The sequence below is a fragment of the Pteropus medius genome, unplaced genomic scaffold (assembly GCF_902729225.1).
Source record: "Pteropus medius unplaced genomic scaffold, Ma_sr-lr_union100, whole genome shotgun sequence".
In the NCBI taxonomy this organism is placed as follows: Eukaryota; Metazoa; Chordata; class Mammalia; order Chiroptera; family Pteropodidae; genus Pteropus; species Pteropus medius.
The window spans coordinates 1,546,776-1,570,417 of record NW_024349798.1 but is presented as its reverse complement, the minus strand read 5'-3'; the positions used below and the strand labels follow the sequence as shown (position 1 = coordinate 1,570,417).

Here is a 23,642-nt window from a genome sequence, read left to right as displayed (position 1 = left end):
CTCAGGCAGGTAGTACCCTCATAGGTAGGAAGATGGTCACCAGCAGCTTCAAGCTTACATTCTACCATATTAACAACTGTAGCAGAAAAAGATCATAGATTTCCCAATAGCTCCAACAAATGCAATAGAGATGAATCTCATCAGCTCAGCTTAGGTCACCAAATGACCAACTGTTGTATAATAGAGAATTTGTTTGATTGTTGTCCCATGTTCCTGGCACAGAAAATTAAAAACGCTTGGTATTTCCCAAGTGATACAAGTGTCTGTTATTCATGAGCCCCTTAGGTCACACCTGAGTTCTTACTAATGAAGTGACTCATGGCAAGTCTCTAGACAGCTTCAGGATGGGGGCTGGTCACCAGAAAGACCAACCTTGTGATAGAAGGGTTGAGATTTTGAACCAGCTCAACCTCCAGAGAGGGGAGGGGGCCTGTAGATTGAGTTCAGCTACATGGCAATGATTTAATCAGTTTTGCCTAAGTAATGAAACTCCGATAAAACCTCTGGACAACAAAGCTCAATGGGGCTTCCTGGTAGGTAAATACATTGATGTTTCAGGGGAGTGATATGCCTATTCCATGGAGAGAGGGCATAGAAGCCCTGCATTTGGACCCTCCCAGACCTCACCCTACATGTTGCTTCATTTGGCTGTTCCTGGCTTGCGTATCCTTTATTATAAAACTAATACGTCTAGCATTTTACTGTATTCTGTCAGTTGTTCTAGCAAATGACCTAAGGGGGCTCATGGGAAACACCAAGATCTGTAGCCAGTTGGTCAGAAGTGCAGATGCCACTTGCAGCTGGCATCTAAAGTGGGAGCAGTCTTGGGAAGGATTGAGCCCTTAACCTGTGGAGTCTGTGCTAACTCTGGGCAGTTAGTGCCAGAACTGAACTTCAGTACACCAGTTGGGGTTGAAACAGAATACTAACCCTGAAACAACACTTGTAACCACAAGGAGTAGATTACGCTGACTGATAAACATTGAATCATGGACCCACCTGAGATTGAGATGGGCTCAGCTCTCATGAAAATCCATGGGCTGATGGTGGAGGGTGGCTCTTCAAAGGAAAACCAGGGTCTCTGAAGGAAGGGGAAGTGGTTGCTTGTGGATTCTTCTGGAGGTCATCTTGGCCCTCCACCCTCCAAAAAAGAAGGGAATTTCTCATATTTTGCCTTCTTTCTTGGGTTGTCAAAGTCAGCCTTGGTGCTTCAACCTGGATCTCCTGCCCCTCCAAATCATTCTCTGCTCAATCAGGACAGTTTGACAGCCTAGAGTACTCCAGCTTTACTTAGGCTCTGTCTTTGAAACTACACACACCATTTCCCTCACTTTAGTCAATATTCCTCCCTCTGGTTTCAGGCTTCAAATTGTTTCCTCCTCTAGGAAGCCAGGCATGGCCAACCCACCTAGGCCACCTTTCGAGTGCCTTTTACCTAGTAGCTTTTGTGTGACATTCACCAAGTGTTTCCAACTGAAATATCTCTGGCCGCATCGGAGTGACATGAGTATAATCAGAGTTCTGTGTTTGGAAGGGCCAGTATGTGGCTAATGGGGGAAGGGGGGACTGGAAGCAGAGAGGAGACTGGTGCAGTGGTCTGGGAGAGGGCTGATGCCAAACTGGCCAGGGTAATGCGTGGGGCTAGTGCCAAGGACAATATCCAGACAACTTTCTGAGGAGGTATTGCCAGGCTGGCTAGGGAAGAGTGAAAGATGCCCTTGAGCTTCCAAAAAGTCATCTGAGTGGCACTGAGGACAATGCTCTGGGTCCTAGTCCTTGATTTGCCACCAAGTTGCTTGTCAGGCCATTATTCATTTCAATTACACCTGACCCCATCCCTTCCTTTTAGAAATTAGAGCTATAAGAAATCTAAATTATACAGTCTAACCTTGTACTTCTTTCCCCAGTTTATAGATAATAGAGGCCCCCAAAGTTACAGTGATTCACCTTTGTTTTGAAAATGAATGTGAATACAAAATTTTCTATTAAAAACATCAGGAAACTTTACAAGCCTAATGCAAATGCTCAACTGAAATGACTCAATACAATTCTTTCAACAAGTACTTTTTCACCTAAGTGTTAGGAACTGTTCATAGAGTAAAAAATAAGTTCTTACTGTCATGATCTGGTGAGACAGAAAAAAAAGCAAACCACCAAGCAAACTGAGATAATTTTGGATATTTAGGTGCTATGAAGAAAATCAAAGGGGACTACTTTAGATAGAAGTGACATCTCAGGTGGGACCTGAATGATGAAAAAGAATGAGTTATGGAGAAAGTTACAAGGGAAAACATCTGCAAAGATCCTGAGGTAGAAACAACTGTAGGATGTTCGCAGAACAGAAGGATGGCTAGTGTGGCTGGGAGGGAATGAGAGGAAAATCATACTAGATGAGGTCGAAGCGGTGGGCAGGGGCCAGATCCTGCAGGCCTTGTGGGCCACAGGAGGAATTTGGATTTTTTTTTTTTTAATAACAGCTTTATTGGGATATAATGTACCTGCCATACAATTCACCCATTTCAAGTAGGAGTTTGGATTTTATACTAAGTGTCATATCATAAGGAGTCATTGAGGGGGGGATTAGTCTCTGATCCACATTTTAAAGACTGATCTGGCTGCTGTGTGGAGGATAGATTTGACAGGTACTGAGAATAAGAGTAGAAGCTGGGAGACCCATTGAATTCGTGAGGTAACCTAGATAAGAGATGATGCCAGATTGAACCACAGTGTCAACAGTGGAGATAGAGAGAAGTGGTCACGTTCAGGAGATATTTGGGAGAGAGAACTAGCAGGATTGAGTACTGGGTAAGGTGTAGAGTGAGGGGAAGGGAGAATGGTGGTGCCGTTTATTAGATGTGTAAGGAGAATGTGGGAGATAACCGAGAATCCTGTTTTAGATTATGTTAAGTCTGGGGCACCACATGGTGGCACCCTTTAGTTTGGAAGGTTCATTAATAGTTAAAATGCAAATATTCAGAGGCCTACGGTGGCCAGGCACAGAGAATATGAACATAAAGAAAGCCCAGTCCTGGCCCTATGCAAGTCACTCAGTCTCAGACAAGAAATCCGTCTTGGTACCAAGTGCTGTAAGAGAGTATCTGTTAGGATGTATTTAACTGCAAATAACAATTTTGACACAGTCTGGCTTAAACAATAGGACATCATCATCACATACAAGGAGTCCAGCCTTCTAAGATCCTCTTTGCTTTGGCCTCTTCTGGATTTTGGCTGCATCACAGCCCAGGAGCAAAATGGGCACAGTAGTTCTAGGCTTTCCATCCAGATCCAGCCGACATTCAGAGTCAGAAGAAGGTCCCTTTCTTTGGTGTCTCCTTCTTGAGAATGAGGGACCCTTTCTTGGAAGCACCCCCCCCCATCTCTTACTAATGATTGGCCCCAAAGGAGTCACATTCAACCCTAACCAAACCTCTTGGCAAGGATAATAGGACCACCAGAAGTGGATGAGACCCGTCAGATTTATTCTGGAACAGGGGAAAGGGCCACTGTGAACAAAATCAGGGCCTGTCTGCAGGAAGATGGAAAATGGCTATTAAGCAGGGGACATAACAGAATGAACAGACTGCCAGGGAGAAATGGAAGGCCATTTGATTTCAAGAATATCTTTTTTAAAGAGTTCAAGATTTGGCACAAATACTTTTTTTTAACTGTAGTCATATACAGTTATATGATTGTATATGAAAAAGAAAAATTATTCTCCAAATTCACAGCCTCCTAAAGTCACATTTTCGACTTCCTTTGTTCCCTCCCCCCACCTCCCACCCTCCACTCTTTCGGCTGCTGAGGGGCAACAGGCCGGACCGCAAAGCTCTGTTTGTCCCTGCAGGTTGTGAGCCAGGAGGGCGGGTATTTGAGGGTAAAGAGCTCTGGGACCTGGAGGTCCCACGACCCCATTCTCGCCTTCTCCTCAACTCATTTCCTCTCAGAGCCAGACATCAGTAATACAGATATTACTACTGTATTCCCATTTTACAGATAAGAAAACAAAGGCTCAAAGGAGAGATGGGTCACTCTTGAGTCCCACCCCCGAAAAGGCACCCAGGATCGTCTTCCTCAGCCTGGCCGCTGGGCCTCGTTCTACCTCCAGCTGCGGCACTAGGGCCGCCAGATCTCTCATCTGACCCGCGTAGGGGGTTTGGGGCAAGGACCTTCCTGAGCAGTCTTCACCGCGGCCGCCTCTGCCTCCAGGAGGCCGGGCCCCTCCCTCTGGACCCGGTCTAGTGCCACCGGACTCCCATGTTAAGTGCAAATACAGCCTCCCGCCCTGGGAACCCCAACACTCGGGAGCCTCCGGGACGCTGGTGTAACATGGGATGCTCCACACCTCCCTCTCCCGGCGCCTCCAGAGAGGACTGCGTGGACTCCCTCCTCCCGCGAGGTCCGCGTACGTCATGGAGACCTCCATACCGCCCCGCCCCTGAGACGCCAGCATCTACCTCCCTGGACGTCTTCCGTCCCGCGCCCGGAAGTCGGCGGAGCTGGCCATAAAAACTGGCGGCTAGAGGCGCCCAGACTTGCCCTCCCGGCCTTCACTTCCGCCGGAAGTGTCTTCCAGTTGCCATTGATCGTTCCTTAGTGCACGCGCGGGCACCGGGTACTCGGTACCCGGCCCTCGGGGCGTGAGTCCGACCACGATGGCGGCTACCACCTTGCTGCGCACGACGCCCCTCTTCGGCGGTGAGGGGGAAGGGAGAACGGTGGCGGGCTGGGGACCCGTGGGGGTCGTCGGGAGTGGCCAGGCTTGGACCCGCGCCCTGACTCCAAACCTCTGCCTCGGCAGGGCTGGGCGCCGGTCCGACCTCACTACTGCAGGGTCTGTTGCGGCCGCCGAAGGCTCCGGCATTGTCTCTCTTGTCCCGCGGCCTGGCGGTGGAGGCTAAGAAGATCTATGTGCGCGACAAGCCCCATGTGAACGTGGGTACCATTGGCCATGTGGACCACGGCAAGACCACACTGACCGCGGCCATCACGAAAAGTAAGCGGGGTTGGAGTGGGGGCATCCGGCAGGGCCCGCTCTGCTGGCGGGACCTGGAGCCAGGGAGGCGGGGCCAGCAGAGTGGCTGCTGGAGGTGTTTAGTGCCAGGAGCCCAGAATTCGGGTGGGCGGTAGACTGGAAGATGCAAGAGACAGATGAAGAATGAAGAACTTTGTGATGCATAAATTGGGGGGACCCTGAATGGCCACCCTCCAACTATGGGGACAGCCTCATGAGCAGAGGCTTTATCCTAGAGAAGACGCTGGGCGGGATCTTAAGGACTTTTAACATTTCTGTCTTGGTTACCTCTGCTGAGGAGTTGAGGGAGGGGATTATCATCCCAGGGTGTCCCTTGTTTAGGTGGGAAGGACCCAGGGGTGTGGCCTGAACCCTGCTTCTATCTCTGCAACTTTAGCTGAGAGGTGTGTTCTCTTCCCTCCATTAGTTTTAGCTGAGGGAGGTGGGGCCAAGTATAAGAAGTACGAGGAAATTGACAATGCTCCAGAGGAGCGAGCCCGTGGTATCACCATCAATGCAGCCCATGTGGAGTATAGCACTGCCGCCCGCCACTATGCCCACACAGACTGCCCGGGTCACGCAGATTATGTTAAGGTGAGAGCATTGCCGGGGACAGCCAGGAGCTGCCTCCTGTCAGGAAAAATACTAGACTTGTGGGGGAGGAGGTTCAGATGCTGAAGATGTATAGGTTTGAGATCATGGATTTCTGGGCATGGCTCACTTTTCTCTGCCATCTCCTCATGGCAAAGAAAGGTGAGCCTCAGTTCCTAACTGCTGTTCTTGGCTAGATGGATGTGGAGCTAAGGAGGTTGTTCACGTAGGCTGAGTGTTTCCTCTCCTCTCCTTACCCAGAATATGATCACAGGCACTGCCCCTCTTGATGGCTGCATCTTGGTGGTGGCAGCCAATGATGGCCCCATGCCCCAGACCAGAGAGCACTTATTACTGGCCAAACAGGTATGCAGAGCCTGGGTAGGAGTGGAAAGATGAAAAGTGAGGAGTTGGGCCACTCAGGACACCATCTCTCTTTCTGTCTACAGATTGGAGTAGAGCATGTGGTGGTATACGTGAACAAGGCAGATGCCGTCCAGGACTCTGAAATGGTGGAGCTAGTGGAGCTGGAAATCCGAGAACTGCTCACTGAATTTGGCTACAAAGGGGAAGAGACTCCAGTCATCATAGGCTCTGCCCTCTGTGCCCTTGAGGTGAAGGCAGGGTCAGGCAGGGGCTGCTGTGGCAAAGGATGGGGCTGGATGGGCATCTAGAGCTCTGCTTTGAGTTTGGGGAGTGGTTCTTCATAAGCAGAATGAAAATTTCAGAGTCCTGTCACCTCCGCCCATAGCAACGTGACCCTGAACTAGGCCTGAAGTCTGTGCAGAAGCTGCTGGATGCTGTGGACACTCACATCCCGGTGCCCACCCGGGATCTGGAGAAGCCTTTCCTGTTGCCTGTAGAGTCAGTTTACTCTATTCCTGGTGAGGACTGTGCTCATTGATTTTTCTTTTCCCTAGCAAGAGCCTCACCCAGGGTCTCTGATGTTCTGTCTTGTCCCCTCCCAGGCCGGGGCACAGTGGTGACAGGTACGCTAGAACGTGGAATTTTGAAGAAGGGAGATGAGTGTGAATTCCTGGGACATAACAAGAACATTCGCACTGTGGTGACAGGTATAGGAAGGAAGCTTTGGGACCCAGGAGCTGGCTCCAGGATGACCTCTCTTCTTACAGATCCCCTGTGCCTTCTTTTTGACCCAGACCATCCTCCCTTGTCTTTTCTCCTCCTTCCTAGGCATCGAGATGTTCCATAAGAGCTTGGAGAGGGCAGAGGCAGGTGATAACCTTGGGGCCCTAGTTCGAAGCTTGAAGCGAGAAGACCTGAGGCGTGGCCTGGTCATGGCCAAGCCAGGTTCCATCCAGCCCCACCAGAAGGTGGAGGCACAGGTGAGGGCTCCAGGTGATGGTGGGCCGGCCTGAGCCAAACTGACCCCTAGAGAAGCAGTGCTTCTAGTCACTTGTTCTTTTCCAGGTTTACATCCTCAGCAAAGAGGAAGGTGGCCGCCACAAGCCCTTTGTGTCCCATTTCATGCCTGTCATGTTCTCCCTGACTTGGGACATGGCCTGTCGTGTCATCTTGCCTCCAGGGAAGGTATGGTGGATATAGCGAATGTGAAGGAGCAGAAGGGGCACTCTTCATATAAGCTTTGCCTCACAGGACCAAAGTTATGACAGTATGGGGACTTCCTTAGGTGAAGAGAGGCTGACTGAAGATATAAATGAAACTAGTCATGGAAGGGTCTGGATCAATGGATTTAGGGGGAGCAAGCCCTCATCCAGTATTCCCTAGGCTAAAAACGTAGCTTTACTGGCATTTACCCACAGGAAGACTTCCCAGAAAAGGATTCCTCTTCTCGAGTGTTTCTATACATAGGGCTCAAAGAAGTCCGTGACTAAGAAACCTGCATAACCCAAAATGTCAACATTTTTTCTCCCGAGTGTACCTTAAGAACAGTGTCACTGGTCCTTTTTTGCCTTTGCATATGCTGTTTGCATTTGCCTGACTGCTGGAATGAAGCTGTCCCCAGAATCATCCTGCTGCATTTCCCCATAAACTTGAACCTAGGTAGCCAGCAGACAATTGGAATGAAGGCATCCTGAAGGCTATGCATAATTCCCGTCTCTGCCCCCTCCAGGAGCTTGCCATGCCTGGGGAGGACCTGAAGCTTAGCCTCATCTTACGGCAACCAATGATCTTAGAAAAAGGTCAGCGTTTTACCCTGCGAGATGGCAACCGGACCATCGGCACTGGCCTTGTCACTGACACACCAGTCATGACTGAGGAGGACAAGAATCTCAAGTGGAGTTGAGTCTGCACCTCTGCTCAGGCTCTTGAGTTCAGGGCTGCACTGGCCAGTGTTCGCTCCTTCTGGTGCCCCCTTCCCAGGGCATAGACTGTAACCTAGCAGTTGCGCTAGACTGACACTTTCCCTGCCAGAAGAGGCCATGTAGCCTGCCCGGTGAGGTAGGTCAATAAACTGTTCTGTGAATAGTAAGCTAGCCTGGGTCTCCTGTCCTTTGTATAAGTTGGAACGATAAAGGTATATAAAAATGGAGCTGAAGCCTGGGACAGATGGGCTTTGAGATATCCCTGAGCCATTTTAACTGAGTTCTCTCTAGCCTCAGTTCATCTCTGTGGTGTAGGCTGGAAAAGTTCCTTTTTTAAAAAGCTGTCATTACTGCCGTGACAATTTAAGGGAGAAGCCAAAGACTGGCTATCCTCCTGGGAGACAATGGAAAGGATTTTGTTACCACCTGGAGCCAGCATGGGCTCTGCTCAGGTGCCAAATCCACCTCATTTCTTCCTTGAGTATTTATCTACTAGGCTGTTAATGTCTAGCCACCCTTGTTTAAGATTTGACACTGGAGACTGTATCTTACCACTAGAACCAGCACCTAAGAGGTACTTGATTAACCACTGTCTTAATTCTAAACAGGCTTGAGAAAGTTGTAGAATGAAGGTTTCTTTTTGTTTTTTGAGGTTTAACCCTTTTCACATTTGAAAAGAAGTGCTGCTCGCTGCCAGTGTTAATATGCATAGGAATGCTACATTTTCTAGGATTTAGCATTTTCAGCAATCAAGAATTAAACAGTATTTCGTAAATAGAAACACCACTACTAAAAACAGAATGCTATAAATAGAATGTCACGTTTCCAAAAACTATCGATACACTAGAGCGATGCAAAAAAAAGCAAGATATTTCATGGCAAACTTTGGGGGTAAGGTTAGGACTGTAATCCATAAGTTATCTAGGGGTAAACGCTACTGCCTCAAGCACTGCCAGCATGTATTCTTAGGGCAAGTGGGAAATGGGTTAAAATCAAGAAAAAGGCTGTTTATCAAATATTACAGGGGATAAAATGCTGAGATTTTTTTAAAACCTAAAATAACCGATGAGGATGCTGACTCCAAACAGAAGTAACATTCAGCGGGGATTAATGGCCACCTTTCAAACGTGGATCCTGACAAATGAGTATATTCAGACAACCTACTGATAAGTAGTCCTAAGAGGGGAGGCCCTCCAACCTGAGAGCAGTTTTGAGAAACTGAGAACTTCATCTATGACTCCAGAGAGAGGCCCAAGAGAAGGAGGACTTAAGGCAGGTTTGCTTGTTTTACCCTCGGTGTCCAGGGTGAAGCTAGAAAGTCTCAGGGGGACTCCTTACTGGAGGTGAAGTTCCAACTTCAGGATTTCTGCTCTTAGGGGTAAGATAAGTTAAAACCAATCTACAGTCCTTCCATAAAGCATCAAAAGGACTACTCAGTAAACACAGTTATATCACTCACAGTACTAGACATCTGTGTCCCCTCAGCCCAACTGAAAGATTTCCTGTGCCTGCTTTTTCCATCACTGCCCAACCCCAACAGACATCCCTTAAGATAGCTCTAACTTGGGACCTCAAAACAGCCTATTGTAGCAGCCAATCAGCTGCTACAGACAATGCCTTTCTTCTTTTATCTCATACCTCCCCTTCCTCCCTCAACTCCCGTGTCCACCAGATTTCAGATATTCACACCCTGGAAATTCTTTCCCAGTATCTAATCTTCATCTGTCCTGTCTTGGTCTCAGCCAATTTTCTCTGGCTTTGGTCAGAGCTGAAATGCCCCTGCCTACCGCTGAGCACCAGTTCCATCCTCACAATCCCCTAAGGGTGAAATTATCTCCATTTTACAGACAAGATGACCAAGGTCAGGTCAGATAAGAATTCCAAACTACCTCAAAAAAAAAAAACCTCTGAGGCCTGTGTTTTCTACCTCTTCGCCCCAAGCTTGGTTGTTCTTGTCCTGTCCTTAATCCCGTTTAGCTCCTGCTCCTCTAAACCCCAACCCCCTCTTCTTCCACTAGCAGCTTTGCCTTTATAGGTCTCACCTGCACCCAAGACTTCTCACCAGTCAGGCCTGTTTCCAGTGGCCATGTACACTAAAGTGCTTTTCTGTGTAAAGCAGTGAACATAATTCACAAGGCACTTAGAAAGTCACTGGGAGGTTGGGTGACTTGTGCAGTAGTTGTAGCCAAAAGGGCACCATCCTCAGGCTATAGAGCTACAATGCCCATCTCTGGAACTACATCCTACACATTTAAGACTGACAGCTATCTTACTCTACTCCCCAAAGAGAAAACTACAGGCAGGTTAAGTTAGTTTAAAATTTTATTTTTTTTTTTAAATTTTTTATAATATTTTTATGTAATAAAAAGTAAAAGTCCTTGTCCAACCATCCTTGTGGGGCATCTGTCTCTCACGCAGGTCACTCAAGTTAATGGGGAAGAAAGAACAGGGGGCCCAAGTCTGAGATTATAAATAATAGAAAATAAAAGATCTTCCGTCTCCAGCGGGGGAGAGGTAAGAGGATGGGAGGGCAAGATGGGGTGGGGATGGGCAGGGGCAGAGAAGGAACCTCCCACCCCGCTGGACCCTGGCCCTGCCCACTGAGGCCCCTCCCATTCAAGGTGCTTGGCAGGAATTCCCCAGCCCCAGGGCAGGGGAAAGTGAGGATTGGGGGGCTGGGATGGTCCGAGCTGCTGGGGGAAGAGACATAGATCACTCTTCCCTCCACTCATGGAGGTCTCAGGTCGCGGCCAGGACAATCTTCAGTTCCCCGGGGGGTGGAAGGGGAGCTGCTGGGAGGGATGAGATTGAACTGGTTGGAGGGGAAAGAGAAGAGAGCAGGAGCATTAGAACCCAAGCAGCTGTCCCTTCATCCAATGCCGTCCAGTGTGGTGGGGGAGTGTTTGGGTGGGAGCGGCCTCCTCAAGGTGTCTCATGGGGCTGTCAGAAGCACAGATCAAACGCTGTTTCCCAGTGAGCCAGAGCCCTTACTCGTGTGCCCAGCTCAGCCCCCCACACCCCAGCCTGGCCCTGTCTGCTGCGCTGACCTTACCTCGGCTAAGTCAGGAGACAGTCGGGGTCACTGAGAGCTGGGGAGGCAGTGGGGAGGGGGGCTGCTGGATCACAACTGAGCGAGGACGGAGGGAAGCAAAGGACAGAGCCAGGAGCAAGCCCCTGGCGGCGGCGACTGTGGCTTCTGCCCACCCTACATACTTCACAGACAGGTGCAGGTCGGCGGGCGCCCTGTGGGACAGCCCTGCCTCCAAGACCCCTCACTCCCCACCCAGAACCCGTGCATCCTGCCCCACCTGCAGCCCATCAGCTCTTCCATGCCAAATTCCCCCAGCTAACGAGAACTCACGAATCCTGTCATCGGCTCCTCCTGGAAATCCAGGCGCCTGGCCAGGCTGCTCACCTTGGGGGTGTCCGATGTAGGGGTAGGGTGAGGGTGTGGAAGCTGAGAGTGCAGGCACCCCACTCTGGGGCACTGCGCCTTGGGGGGGGCCCCCATGGCTCTGGGGTGGGTGCAGCAGCATCACCTGGGGCGGGTGGGGAGCCCCAGGGTGAGGGGGCGGGGCTGCTGTGATTCCAGTTTGGACATGGGCCTGCAGAAAAAAGAAAGTAGCTAGGAGCACCAAAGGACCTTGACACAGGCTGAGAGTCTTTAATGTTGGGAGCACTAAGTAAAGGTGGCACCACAGACTCAGGAATGGGATAGTCCCATGGTTAAGGTCCTCACAGCAGAACAGACCCAGAGGAAGTGGGTCCCTCTGGGCTCTTACCTGGGTAACATGGGCCATGTTGGTGAAGCCGTGGGGCAGCTGCTGGTGGGCATGGATGGCATACACAGCAGCTGGCTGGGGAAAGCTGCTCTGAGGGGACTGGGCAGAAGGTCCCGGTGGCAGAGAAGGCGGCGTGCCTGTCAGGGCCCCTGGGTGGTACAGATTCTGCTGTGGCTGTCCACTGCCCAGGTGTGGGGCCTGCCCCGCCTGGTGCTGTCAGGGGGAGGGGAAGGGTGAGTGCCACCCACTCTTCTGGTACCCAGGCCTTTCATCTGTTGACCTCTTGACCACCCCACTGGGGAATTACCCCTAGCTCTATCCCTCACTTCCAACCACCCGTTCCTGCCCCAGTCACTCAGATCCCCCATGGCAGGCACCTGGACAGGACTGGGGGCTGCATGCTGGGACTGTGGCTGGCTCCCAGTAGGCGTGGTGGCCGGCTGCGGCTGGTGGGCATGGAGTTGCGTGGCATGGTGTGGATAGGACTGGTGAACAGTGGCTACAGCAGGAAAGAGGGAAAGAATAAGTGCTGAGCACACTGGAAGAGCTGAGGAGCACAGCCTGGAGTGGAGGGGGATGGTATAGCAGAACTCACCATAAAGGGCTTGGGGGGTGGGCTGCTCTGCAGAAGGGTACTGAGGGGTGGAGGATGACACAATGGCCTGAGGATGGCTCCCTGACGTCAGCATGCGTGGGTTGCTTTGAAGCATGGGGGCAAACACCGGCTAGAGTGGCAAGAAGAGAAATGGTTGGCACAGCAAAGGACTTGGAAGGCATAACCTGTGCACAGCGCATAACCTGTGCACAGCACTACTCTGGCTTTGTCACAACTACCTTGTTTAACAATCACAATCACCCAACTATGTAGATGCTACTTTATCGACACTTTATAGAAAAAAAACTAAGGCTTGGGTGTTGAAGTGCCTTGCCACGGGTCCTACTGGAGCCAGGACTAAAGCTCAAATCTGACACCACCATTCAGAACACTGCCTGCCTCTCTCTGACACCACCATTCAGAACACTGCCTGCCAGCTCCTCTGAGTCTAGGAGGTGAAGAAGACAGGATCTCTAGCAGGGCTCCTGCATCCCCATGTCCCTCCTGTGCCTCAAGTCACCTGTGAGGGATAGTGGGCCATGGGCTGCATCATGGTGGGCTGGCCTGGGAACTGCTGTGGGTTGTAGGGGATGTAGGAAGAATAAGGTGTGGCAGCCACCAGAGGTGGGCCAGCAGCGGCGGCGGCCTGCATCATTGGAGGGGCTGAGGCTGGCTGGTGTTGGTCCGAGCGCTGGGGGGGCAGGGAGCCTGGAGGTGGGGGGAAAATAGTGCAGAGCTCAAGCGCCATCTGCCAGGAGGTATTAGGCAGCCCCACTGACTGCCTCTCCAGAACCTGCTCACCTTTTGCTCCCCGGTACTTGCCCTGCTGTCCAGGCACTGAGTTGGATACAGGATATGGATACATCTGAGGTGCCTAGAAACAAGGAGACGAGGCTGAACGACTTATTTACAAATGCCCAGAACACGTGCGACCTGGTCCCTCAGCTAGCCCAACCAAACCTCCTACTTAACCTGGGCCCACTTGGTTTCTTACCTGAACAGCTGGTCCCATGTGGATCTGAGGTATGTAGGAAATGTATTGAGGGCTATACAGCCCACTTTGGCCTGCTGTCAGCACCGGGATGGAGGGAGTTGAATGAGTACGGGGCCCCGGAGAAGTTGGAGTACTGGTGGATTTATTCTGTAAGAGATGAGAGACAACATATGTAAAATATCTCACAATTTTTCTATCTGCTTTCACTCCCCAGCCTCCACCTATATAGCAACAGCATTCGTGGAGTGCTGTGTGCTAAACACATGCTACACTTTATCTTGGTTAAGCCTCACATCAAACCTTATGACATGGGGGCACTCTAAAATTATAGATGAGGAAACAGAGAAATTACGTGGCTAGTCCAAGAACACAAAGCTTACAAGTGCAGGGGTTTAAGCCAAAATTGGTGGGCCTAACTGAAGCCATGCTCATAACTACCATGTTGAGATACTCCCTGAGCCAAATGCTAAGTCCCAGAGAGAAACCTATAAATACTTGTCAGAAACATCACATTCCTCCCCACTCAGTCCTGAAACTTGTTTTCACCAAACCAGCCCAACTGCTGCTATCTCTATACCTTCACAATGTCTCCTCTCTCACTGCCTGACAGTCAAATGCTCCCCTCCCTCTTCAGTGTTGTTACCCTACTCCCAAATCTCTTTTGTGGAAACCAAAGTCCATATTCTCCTATCCCATCTCACCACAGACAGCAGAGGCTTTGTGGGATTGAACTCCTTGGCATTGGGGTTCAATGTTGACTTCTTCACTTGTCTGTAAGAGAAAAATAAAGTAAATCCTCATGGCTCACTCCTCATTCTCCGACACCCACCCAGCTCCCCACTCCACTCACTCAGCAACAGGGCCCTCATCCTTGTCATCTCCCTTGATGAAGCCCACTGGGGGGCTGCCGGTTTGGCTTGGGCAAGGTGGTGGGGGCTGATCTGGCCCTTCAGTGCCTCCTGCTGGTGGCAGGGGCGGTTTGTCCTCCTTATCCAATATGGACTCTGTCTTGGAGGAGACTGGGGACCCCATGGACTCTGAAGTCAATAGACCATCAACTTCTTTCTCCTTCCCTTTGGCCTCTTCCTTTAAGATCCGAGGAGAAAAAGGATCCAGGCTGGTTTCAGGAGAGCTACTGGGCTGAAGCTGAAAGGAAAGAACCACACATACAACACTGTCTAGTTCAGACCCCAGGCCCTGCTTCATTCTTTCACCCTTGCTCTCATCACTTCTAATTCACCTAATCCTATGCCTCTTCCATAAGCGCCCCCCACCTCCTTCAACTTCAGTTATTAACATCCTAGCTCATTCCCACCCTTCTCACCTTAAACTGGGCTCCAAACTTTCTCAGTTCTTCCAGTTGAAAGCGTTTCTGTTCATTCTGAAGGCCAGAGACTATTAGAAACAGTAAAAGAGAAAATATACATTTCTTTTCTCAAAGTAGCTACACAGTGCCAGTAGCTACACATAACAAAACAACCAAAAACAAAAGAGGAGCTCCTGAGAATCTTATCAGAGAAATTAGGATCAAAGAACTAATAGACATTGTTTCTAAATTCCAACAACTTTCCTAACTGAAATGCTCTCCTGATCAAAGGAGTATTAGATGTCAGCAGATAAAAACAATCCTCACCTTTCCCAGATATCCGAGACAGCTCTTGGGACTCCAGAGTTCTCCCAGGTTCCTTGGCCGAAAGTTCTTTTACTGAGCAAGAAGAGACAGATGCCTGAAGGTCCTTTTGTCCAGAACCACACTTCACATTGTCCACAGCCCTCAACCATCTGGCTCTTACCATCTGTGGGAGCCAGTGAGATCTTTGGAGAAGCTGGAGAAACGGAGCCTACTCCAGGGTCCACAATTGATGATGTCACAGGGATGGAAGCTGAAGAGGTCGGTACTGCTGAGCCAATGGGAGACTCAAGACAAGAAGCTGAGACTGGGGCAGGGGCAGCCGACTTGGGGGAGCGTGGGGGATACATCCGGCCCACTGAAAGAAAAGGGAAAGCTGTAGAATGGTTACTGCTGGTCACTAAGCAATGGGTACAGAGGACTTACTAGAAACACCAAGAAAAGTTTATCTACTCTTTTATATACCACAAACCTAAATGCCTAGAAGGGCAAGACAGGTAACATAAGCAGGTAAAATGGCCTCATGGGCACCATGAAAGATTTAAAGAGATAGTCATGACTCAGTTCCAGCCAACTGGAGCTATACAGCAAGACAGGTCAGTGCTGGCAGAACTTCCTGTATTTCAAAAGAAATTGGAAATTTTCTATGATTTCTCTTGTTTTAAATGCTGGCAACTAACTTAAACAAAAGACATCTGCCACCAGGCACACCTATAGATTGCTATGCTGGGGTTTCTGCACAAAGGAAACTAAAAAATTCTTTTCTAAAAAGCATAAATCCAAACCCCCAAAACACCTTTGAGAGCACTCCAAACACTGACATTTATATCCTTCCACAAATTTCTATCCATTCATTTAACACTGCTGAAATTTTACCTGCAGAAGGGGGTGGAACAGAAGCTTCTCCAGAAGGCCTACTGCTGGGTGAAGATAGAGTCTTAGCACCTCTCAGAGGTCGCTGTGCCTTAGGAGACATGCGGGAAGGGCCTATTTTTTTTTTAAAGACGGGAGAAAAAAGAGGGAGAGTATTTATTATTACATTACCACCAACGCGTTATCCTTCCAACCCATCTAAGTCCCTTCAATTACCCTTCCCACCTCCTTACTGTCTCTGCTTCCCGATCCCCACGTCTGCTTCATAACTCACCTCCATTAATACCACGTGTTTCAGAACCTGGGCCAGGGCTGCTATTATCAAGATGATGAGGGCCACGAGGTGGCAAAGAGCTAAGGCCAGGCCGGCCGCCCCGGGAACTGCTGCATCGAACTCCTCCCCGGGGACCTTCCCGAACTCGTTGAGGTAGAGGGATATGCTTTCCCTCCCTGGGAAAGAAAGTTCAAATAAGGTCAAGTAGCCACAAAACCCATATATTTTGGAAATAAGAAGCCCTTCTTTCTCAAGTCCACCTCTCACTCCAACACACACATGCACAAGTACGCACACACGAAATGCTTGGCTCCAGCTTTCTGCACTATCCCACCTGAAGATTTGTCCTGGTTAAATGTTCTGTGGCTACAGGCTTATGACCTTGTGTGTCAACCCTGACCTGACCAACCTGGCCAATGCCCCACAATTCCACCACTCCTGACCTATGAAAAAAGAAGTATCACAACATTGTAGTTCAAGGTGTTTACAAGATACAGATTATCATGCAGAGTTTGATTTCATTTTCACAAAGAATAAAACATAGATATGGATGGATGTACAGACACACATACACACACAAAATACATACCAAAACTCTGAAAAAAATTTTTTTCCTGTAAATCCATAATCTTTAGCCTCATTACCATGGGCAGATCACTTAACCACTCTAGTTTTCTAGACTGAAATTTGGAATAACTATTTCTTAATCTACATCTCATATGGCTGTGAAGCTAAAACAAGAATATACAAAGCTCTCGGTCCAAGCCCTGGCCCATACGATGAGCCCCAAACAGGCCAGGCTGCCCTCGACAATACCTAGACGCCAAACTGGGACTCTCTCGTCCTGACCCCTGCCGCTGGACTGCACTGTGCTTCTCCTCTTCAGTGCGCCCATCATCGTTCTCCATAGCGATCCGCAGGCGGTACTGGGGGCTCGATTCAATCTCCCGAGCCAACTGGGCTGCACGCAGCTCCCGCTGACGAAACTCTTCCGAGTTGTCCTTCTCTAAGGGCACCCTGAGAGGACCACCACACAGACCACCACCATCCCAGTGCCAGGGTACAAAAGGGGAAAAAGGAAAAACATTTGTTAGTCCTGTCACAAGCTCGGGTATGTAAGTAGTTAACCCCTTTAGCAACTCAGCATATTTAATAGTCCTCTCTGAATCTGAGGGACACTTACGCACATATTCAAGTATGTTTTAATTTCTAGAGGACAAATGGACAAGAAAGCAGTTAATTCCACCCATGAGGTGGCCTGGATCAAGGATAAAACCTTTGAGGGAGCACAACAGGAGTGGGGAGAGGGCAATCTGGACACCAGGAAAAGCATGAACAAAAGCTATGTTCCACCTAGAGACCTGCTCTTCTGTTAGTGACCCCACACCTCAAACTGCACCACCAAGGTACTCACGTGTAAGAAGAGAGACTGCTATCATAGGTGGTCTTTACACCGTAATTCTCTTCATTGAACTTGAACATTTCGTTGGGATCCCATCCATTAGACTAGGAAGGGAGTAGGGAGAATGTTTTAAAACCCAGCAAAGATGAGACAACATGAGCGGATCTAGAGCATATTATGTTAAGTGAAACAAGTCAGAGAAAGGAAAGTACCACACAATCTCACTTATGTATGGAACCTAAAGAATAAAATGAGCAAACAAAATAGAAACAGACTCACAGATACAGAGAACAAACTGGTGGTTGCTAAATGGGAGCCGGGTTGGGAGGTTGGATGAAAAGGTGAAGGGATTAAGAAGTACAAATTGGTAGTTACAAAATAGTCACAGACATGTAAAATATAACAGAAGGAACATAGTCACTATTACTTAGTAACTATATATATAAAATGCCAGGTGGTTACTAGATAAACTGTGTGTGTGGGGGGGAATCCCTTCGTAAATTTTATGTCTAACCACTACTCTGTACACTTGAAACTAATATAATACTAAATGTCAACTGTAATTGAAAATTTTTTTTAATTTTGCCAAAAAAAAAAAAAAAAAAAATCCTAACAAGGAAAACAACAATGACCTGTCATTCTCCATCAGGCTGATAAATTTAAAAATCTAACCAAACCAAGAGTGAAAAAAAAAAAAACATGGCTGGTGGGAATATCAACTAGAACTACCAAATGTGGCACAAATTGGCAATAACTAGGAAAACTGAAGCCTTGAGACCTAACAAATCCATTTTCAGAGTAATTTCGGTATACATGCATGGGAGTACATGTTCTAAAAATTCAGTAAGTCACTATTTTTAATAACAAAATAATGGCAACAGAACACCAATCAGTAAAGAAAGGGATAAATACGATTTGGTAGATACACGTATATAGGCATGTATACAAACAGAACAGTAGACAACAGTTAAAAAGCAACGAACTAGAACTATGTATTAACATAAAACATTCAAAAACAGACAGGAAGAGTAAATTCTTGTGTAAATTAAATAGCTAAATAGCAATGCATTTACTCATGAGAAATTTTAAATGATCAAAGTACAGTAGTTTTTCAGAAGAGAAATGGGCTTACATGGTACTTACTCTTGTCTATACTTTTTCTTAAAAGATGAAGCAAATGTTAAAATTAGTTAATCACACATAGTAGGAGAACAGATATTTTTGTTTTGTTCTTTTCTGTACCTTTCCATTTGAAATCTGACTGCCATGAGCAAGCAATAGTAAAAGATGTTCCTCCTCCCTCCCTAGCAGCAACTCGTTTCCAAGAATGATGTCAGTGTCTATACCCCACACACTGGCAGCAGGGCTGCCCAGCTCGCAGGGTCAGGGAAGGAAACTGTACCATGTCAGACTCGAGGTCATAGTCATCGCTGTTGCTGTCACCCCCTTCCCAGCGCTGAAGAACCTTCTCTTTGTGCTCTCCATTCACCTTCGAGTTCATGGCAATGGCTGAATCAGTGAACTTATCTGTGGGGGCAGAGTTGAAGATCAGGAGTCAGGTGTCAGTTCCTTCTTTCTTTACAACCCCCTCCTCCCCAAATAGTTCAGAAGCAGAGAAAAGCGTGTGTGTCTCAGGGCTTGTAAGTGGGGGTGGTGGGCAGGCGCCAACATAAAAAGCCTCATCTTAATAGTTCAGCAAGAAGCCGAAAACAAAGAAAATATGAAGAACCAAAACATACACCAAATTCATCCTACTTTATCTTAAACATCAAGACACATTCTCAAGAAAAATCCAGCAGTCTTCTTCAGAAAAAAAATGGTAAAGAGGGTGGTGATATGTGGGAGTGGGGGGTAAAATCAAGTTATCCTGTAACTGCTCTATGCCCTCCGCTCACAGAAAGTGGCTCTGACATAACAGCCTGCCATAGTACCTTTAGTAGCATAATTGAAGTCAACATTTCGGAAGTGGACAAGCATGACATCACTTGGCTTAAACACCATGGTGTCCACAATGTCTTCCCGTCGAGGGCCACCTGCTGGCTCAGATGCTTTCCGGTGCACAGCATCTACTGCTAGTTCAAACTAAAAAAGACCCATTTTCCAACACCCAAAGGTCAGTAATAAAGAAACATGAAAACAAAAATATGACTATTTTCTTCTTACCCTTTCTAAACTTTTCCCAACACGTGTGATGTCTTCTCAACATCAGCCACAGGACTTGGCGAAAGTCCCAAACTTAAAAATTTATATTTTAAAATTAAGCATTTTAACAGTGAAAGCATCCAGCCCTCAAATTTCACACCCATGTCTTTCAAAGCTTGCAGCACTATTTTCAGCACAGAAATAACTAATGGCCAAAACACTAACCAACACCACTCAATCCACATCTTCAATGAGACTATTTCATCATCCTCCTTCCATGCAACTCTAAAAACAAGCTAATTTGAGTACACTGACCTTTGAGCTCAGAGTCTTGAAGATACCTTCATAGGTGGTACCATTCTTCACCTTTACATCACAAGTGGACCCCTGGGAGAGTGGGAAAAATAAGAAGTGTCTCCAGCAAAGAGATGCAATACATTCCTCAAACAACCCAGTGGTTAGGTACCCACTTACCACAACAGCTGTAAGAAAGTGCAGCATTCTGGAATTGTTGTAGACACCCTCAAACACCTGTCAGTAACACAGTAGAGAGAAACAGAGGAATAGCCAGTCAACACCACACTTTCCTTCTAAAAGCCCACACTCCATATAAACCCACCTATATGTGCTGGGCCCCCTGGTCTTCTGAACCCACCTGACAATTTCTGCACCTCAACATACGTGTCTTTTACACCTCTACCTTGGGGAGGAAAAGGCACTCACCGGTGACTGTGGGGGTCCCTTTCCTGTGCTTTGTCCCCTGTAAGGAAACAACTAAGTTAAATTTGTTCAATCCCTCTTACACAATTAATTACAAAGGACTTTGTATCCCAAAACCATACCATGTGAAGATGCTGATTTAGGCTACGATTAATTAACAAGATTTTCAAACTCTCATCCCATAAAGGAATAAGCATTACAAGCCATTAAACACATTTCTTCCTAATGCTAGTAAAACAAACCTCGACAACTGTTGTCAACTGCTTTAACAGCATATTCGACACAACCATCTCACTTTCTCCAAGAGGCCAGGGCTGCATGCTTCCAACAGACCAATGATAAAGTATTCAATAACCAATAACCCACCTCAAATATAAAGGTGAAAACAGAGAGTGCAGATTCGGAAGTACCTAGCTCAAGCACATTACCTCCGAAATAGGAAAGACAATCATTTTCAGCAACTTTACCCCTCAAGCACTGCGAGGAGAGTACTCCCTTTATAGCCCACCCCCTCGACCTCTTTACTCATTCAGCCCGTTACCCACTCTGGGAGGGGTCATCAATGGCCTGGTAACCCTGCTCCTCGCTGGCTGATGTAACCGCCGGTTGAGGAGGGTGATGAGAGGGCCGTTGGCGGGGCTGGGGGACAGCGCAGCCGCAAGAGCCATCCACAGGGAGGCCTCGCCCGCTCTGCGCCTGCGCACTAAAGCCCACGGGCCTCTTCAAAAACCCTCCTCCCGCTATCAGAACCCTCTGCGCCTGCGTGTATCGCCACGCTCAATTCCATTAACCCATACTCAGAAGAACCCGAGTGGGGTGTCCACCACTCAGCCACGAACTCCCTCCATGCACACTCCTGGCCACTGCCCCATGTTACCCCAGGCTCGCGAACGCCTGGGTCATAAGACAAGAACATCCACGCACACGTACGTAATGAGCGCGCGCACGCGTTGGAGGTTCCCGGCCCGCAGTCCTCCCAGTTGCCTCTCTTTCCGTCCCCCCGCCCACCCCGCTCCCCTCCTACTGGCCAGACCAGGAAAGGGGAGGTGGCCACCCGCTCCCAAGTCCCTCCCTCCCCATTGGCCAAACTGTGGGCCGCGCGCCCCCCTCCATTGGCTATGGCCGGGGACCCCTTCCCACAGCTGACTCCCCATTGGCTGAAAACCGGGACCGCGAGACCCTCCTTGGTAATGGAGCCGGGGACCCCGATCATCTCTTCACCCCCCCAACTCTTCGTTCCGACGGTGTTGGCGGGATGCGCCCTGCCTGCCCTTAAGGCCCAGCCGCGAGCCCTGACTAGGCTCTGAGAGTGGAGCAGGGCCCCTAAATGTCCCAGTGGCTGCCGGGGAACCCTTTTCTTCCGACCTGTTAGGATTTGAGGGGGCCCACCCCCAAGCCCCACGGAGGGTTCCCCAATCCCCCTGGCACCCCTCAAAAGCGGCCAGGCTAGGAGCCCGTCACGCGCGGCTGTAATCAGGTCTCAGCTACCGGGCCGGAACCGAGTCGCCACCGCCCCGCAGCCGGGGCTCCCGCGCCCAGAAACCCACCCCTTCTCACCTGGCGCTGCCGATGGTCGCTGGCCCTGGCCTCTCTTGATGTTGCTGCTGCGGCGGCGGCTGCGGTGCCAAGATGCCCTCGGGTCCCCGACGGAGTCCGCTCCCGGCAGCGGCTGCAGGCCCCAGGCAGGGGGAAGCGGCCGCGGGAGGCCCTGGGGGAGCCGAGGCAGAGGCTAGGGGCGCCGGGAGGCCGCCGTTGGGAGGGCTGGTGCCCCCGGCAGGCCGGCGGGCCACGGCCTGTTGCGTGGGGGGCGGCTGCTGGGGCTGGGAAGTCTGTTGTGGCGGCTGAGGCTTCAACATGATGGCAGCGTCCGGAAGGGGAATTAGGGGGAAGGGAGGGAGAGAGGAGGCCGGGGCTAGGCCCCTGCCGGAGAGCGCGGGAAGCAAGGGGAATTGGGAAGCTGGGGACCCGCCGTTGGCGGGCGGGGGGGAGCCCCGCGGCGTCGGGGTTGGATATAGAAGACCGCGGTGCGAGAAAGCGCCGCGAGGCGGAAGGGGAGGGGGGTCTCGCGGGCCGGAGGAAAGCGAGAGGGCGCGAGCCGGCCTGGCGCGCGTGCGCGTCGCCGGTGAAAGGGAGGGGGAAGAGCGCGCGGGCGGGAGCTCCCGAAGGGGGAGGGGCAGGGGAGGGAGCGGCGGCGCGCTGTCCGCGCTCACCGAGGCGGTTAGCTCGGGCGGGAGAGAATAGAGAAAGGTGAACCTCGCGCCCCTAGGCTTTGGAATGGGGAAGGAGCATCGCGGGCGCTCACGCGCGCCAAGGATTTAGGGTCTCTAGGTCTCTCACAGCCCTAGAGGCGGCCGGCCGCTGTCGCTTCACAATGAGCGTGTGAAGCGCTGGGGGAGGAGCCGAAGAAGCGGAGAGGAAGAGCCGGCTGCCCCGCCCACGCCGCCGGCGTAACGTCAGGATGCCTCCGCAGTAGTGTGAGCTATCAAGACAGCGTGCAGTTCTTCCGCCATTTGGAGGCCTTTGGGCGGAGTCAAATTGCAAAAAAATCCCGGGACTAGACAAGTGGCTCCTCCGTGGCGATGGTGGGTTTCATTAGGAGCTACTCTCTACCTTATCTATTTTAAATAAGACTATTGGGCATTAAGGTTATCGGTTTGAGGACGCCGATCTTTGCAGATGTCTGCGCCTAATCCCAAATTATTTTAAACTTCAATTATTTTAAACCTAAATGATTTCTCCATCCGCTAGAATGAACCCTTAAACTGTGGTGGTAATAAAGAGACTGAAGGACAAAGTTCCTAGGGTCTAGTTCAAAATGCTCCACCCGTCTGCCCTCATTCATTTAAAATTATTTGGGCTAGATGCTTTGGATACAACCAATTAAACCACTTCCTGCCCTCAGTTCAGGCTAGTGGTAGATTTCAGTTAGATGAAAGCAGGAGTGACACCTAATCCAGGTTTGGGTGATGGATTTCTAGGCAGGGGGAACAGAATGGAACAAGCTAAGAAAACTTCAGCATGGCTAGAGAATAAAATTAAAGAGGGTGGAGGTTAAAAACAAATGAAACTGGAGACATAAGTAACCTGGGACCAGATTTTTAAGAGGGACATTATCCTCAAAGCAGTGGGGAGCCTTTTACAGAAAACGAAGAGGTAAGATTTGTATTTTAAAAGCCTTTTTGCCACGTGGAGAATGGAGTAAAGCAATAATTCTGTGGACTTAATCCCAGTAAAACTTTCAAATCTCAGACTCACTTCACTCTGGGCATTAGCTTTGGAGTTCTTCTCAAACCCTCTTCCCCCACAAAATGCACACACCTAGATAAAAATCTGCCTTAAT

At 49.5% G+C, this 23,642-nt stretch overlaps 2 protein-coding genes across 29 annotated transcripts; one reads left to right on the top strand and one right to left on the bottom strand.

The window, feature by feature from the left end:
• The first annotated feature begins 4,534 nt into the window (after positions 1-4,534).
• TUFM (Tu translation elongation factor, mitochondrial) lies at positions 4,535-8,061 on the top strand. The gene is made up of 10 exons (XM_039884650.1): positions 4,535-4,695; positions 4,799-4,993; positions 5,439-5,605; positions 5,864-5,968; positions 6,052-6,216; positions 6,354-6,486; positions 6,571-6,675; positions 6,797-6,948; positions 7,034-7,153; positions 7,698-8,061. The coding sequence occupies exons 1-10, from the start codon at positions 4,653-4,655 to the stop codon at positions 7,869-7,871; spliced, it is 1,359 nt and encodes a 452-aa protein (XP_039740584.1). The 5' UTR covers positions 4,535-4,652; the 3' UTR covers positions 7,872-8,061.
• A 2,133-nt stretch (positions 8,062-10,194) lies between these two features.
• Positions 10,195-22,680, bottom strand: ATXN2L (ataxin 2 like). Of its 28 annotated transcripts, none has more exons than XM_039884634.1 (24): positions 21,860-22,679; positions 20,306-20,342; positions 20,057-20,113; positions 19,898-19,969; positions 19,372-19,522; positions 18,843-18,967; positions 17,453-17,544; positions 16,855-17,055; positions 16,039-16,214; positions 15,768-15,878; positions 15,055-15,267; positions 14,895-14,966; positions 14,586-14,656; positions 14,112-14,407; positions 13,963-14,032; positions 13,262-13,408; positions 13,069-13,141; positions 12,788-12,975; positions 12,268-12,397; positions 12,050-12,171; positions 11,673-11,885; positions 11,252-11,495; positions 10,943-10,979; positions 10,195-10,702 (listed from the first exon to the last, which is right to left on the bottom strand). In XM_039884634.1, the coding sequence occupies exons 1-23, from the start codon at positions 22,156-22,158 to the stop codon at positions 10,948-10,950; spliced, it is 3,192 nt and encodes a 1,063-aa protein (XP_039740568.1). In that variant the 5' UTR covers positions 22,159-22,679; the 3' UTR covers positions 10,195-10,702; positions 10,943-10,947. The 28 variants fall into 28 exon arrangements, with proteins under 28 accessions (XP_039740568.1, XP_039740570.1, XP_039740576.1 ...); XM_039884636.1 differs by having other exon boundaries at positions 10,195-10,679; XM_039884642.1 differs by having other exon boundaries at positions 11,306-11,495; positions 21,860-22,417.
• Between the last annotated feature and the right edge of the window lie 962 nt (positions 22,681-23,642).

Bases quoted from the DNA above. Each gene is read 5' to 3' on its own strand.
- TUFM (XM_039884650.1), top strand. From the start codon at position 4,653: ATGGCGGCTACCACCTTGCTGCGCACGACGCCCCTCTTCGGCG. The intron at 4,994-5,438 runs GTAAGCGGGGTT...TCCCTCCATTAG, and splicing joins GACCGCGGCCATCACGAAAA to TTTTAGCTGAGGGAGGTGGG. The intron at 5,969-6,051 runs GTATGCAGAGCC...TTCTGTCTACAG, and splicing joins ACTTATTACTGGCCAAACAG to ATTGGAGTAGAGCATGTGGT.
- ATXN2L (XM_039884621.1), bottom strand. From the start codon at position 22,158: ATGTTGAAGCCTCAGCCGCCACAACAGACTTCCCAGCCCCAGCAGCCG. The intron at 17,056-17,452 runs GTGAGTACCTTG...TGGTCCTCTCAG, and splicing joins AGCAGTCTCTCTTCTTACAC to GGTGCCCTTAGAGAAGGACA. The intron at 13,409-13,962 runs GTGAGATGGGAT...CATCTCTTACAG, and splicing joins CAAAGCCTCTGCTGTCTGTG to AATAAATCCACCAGTACTCC.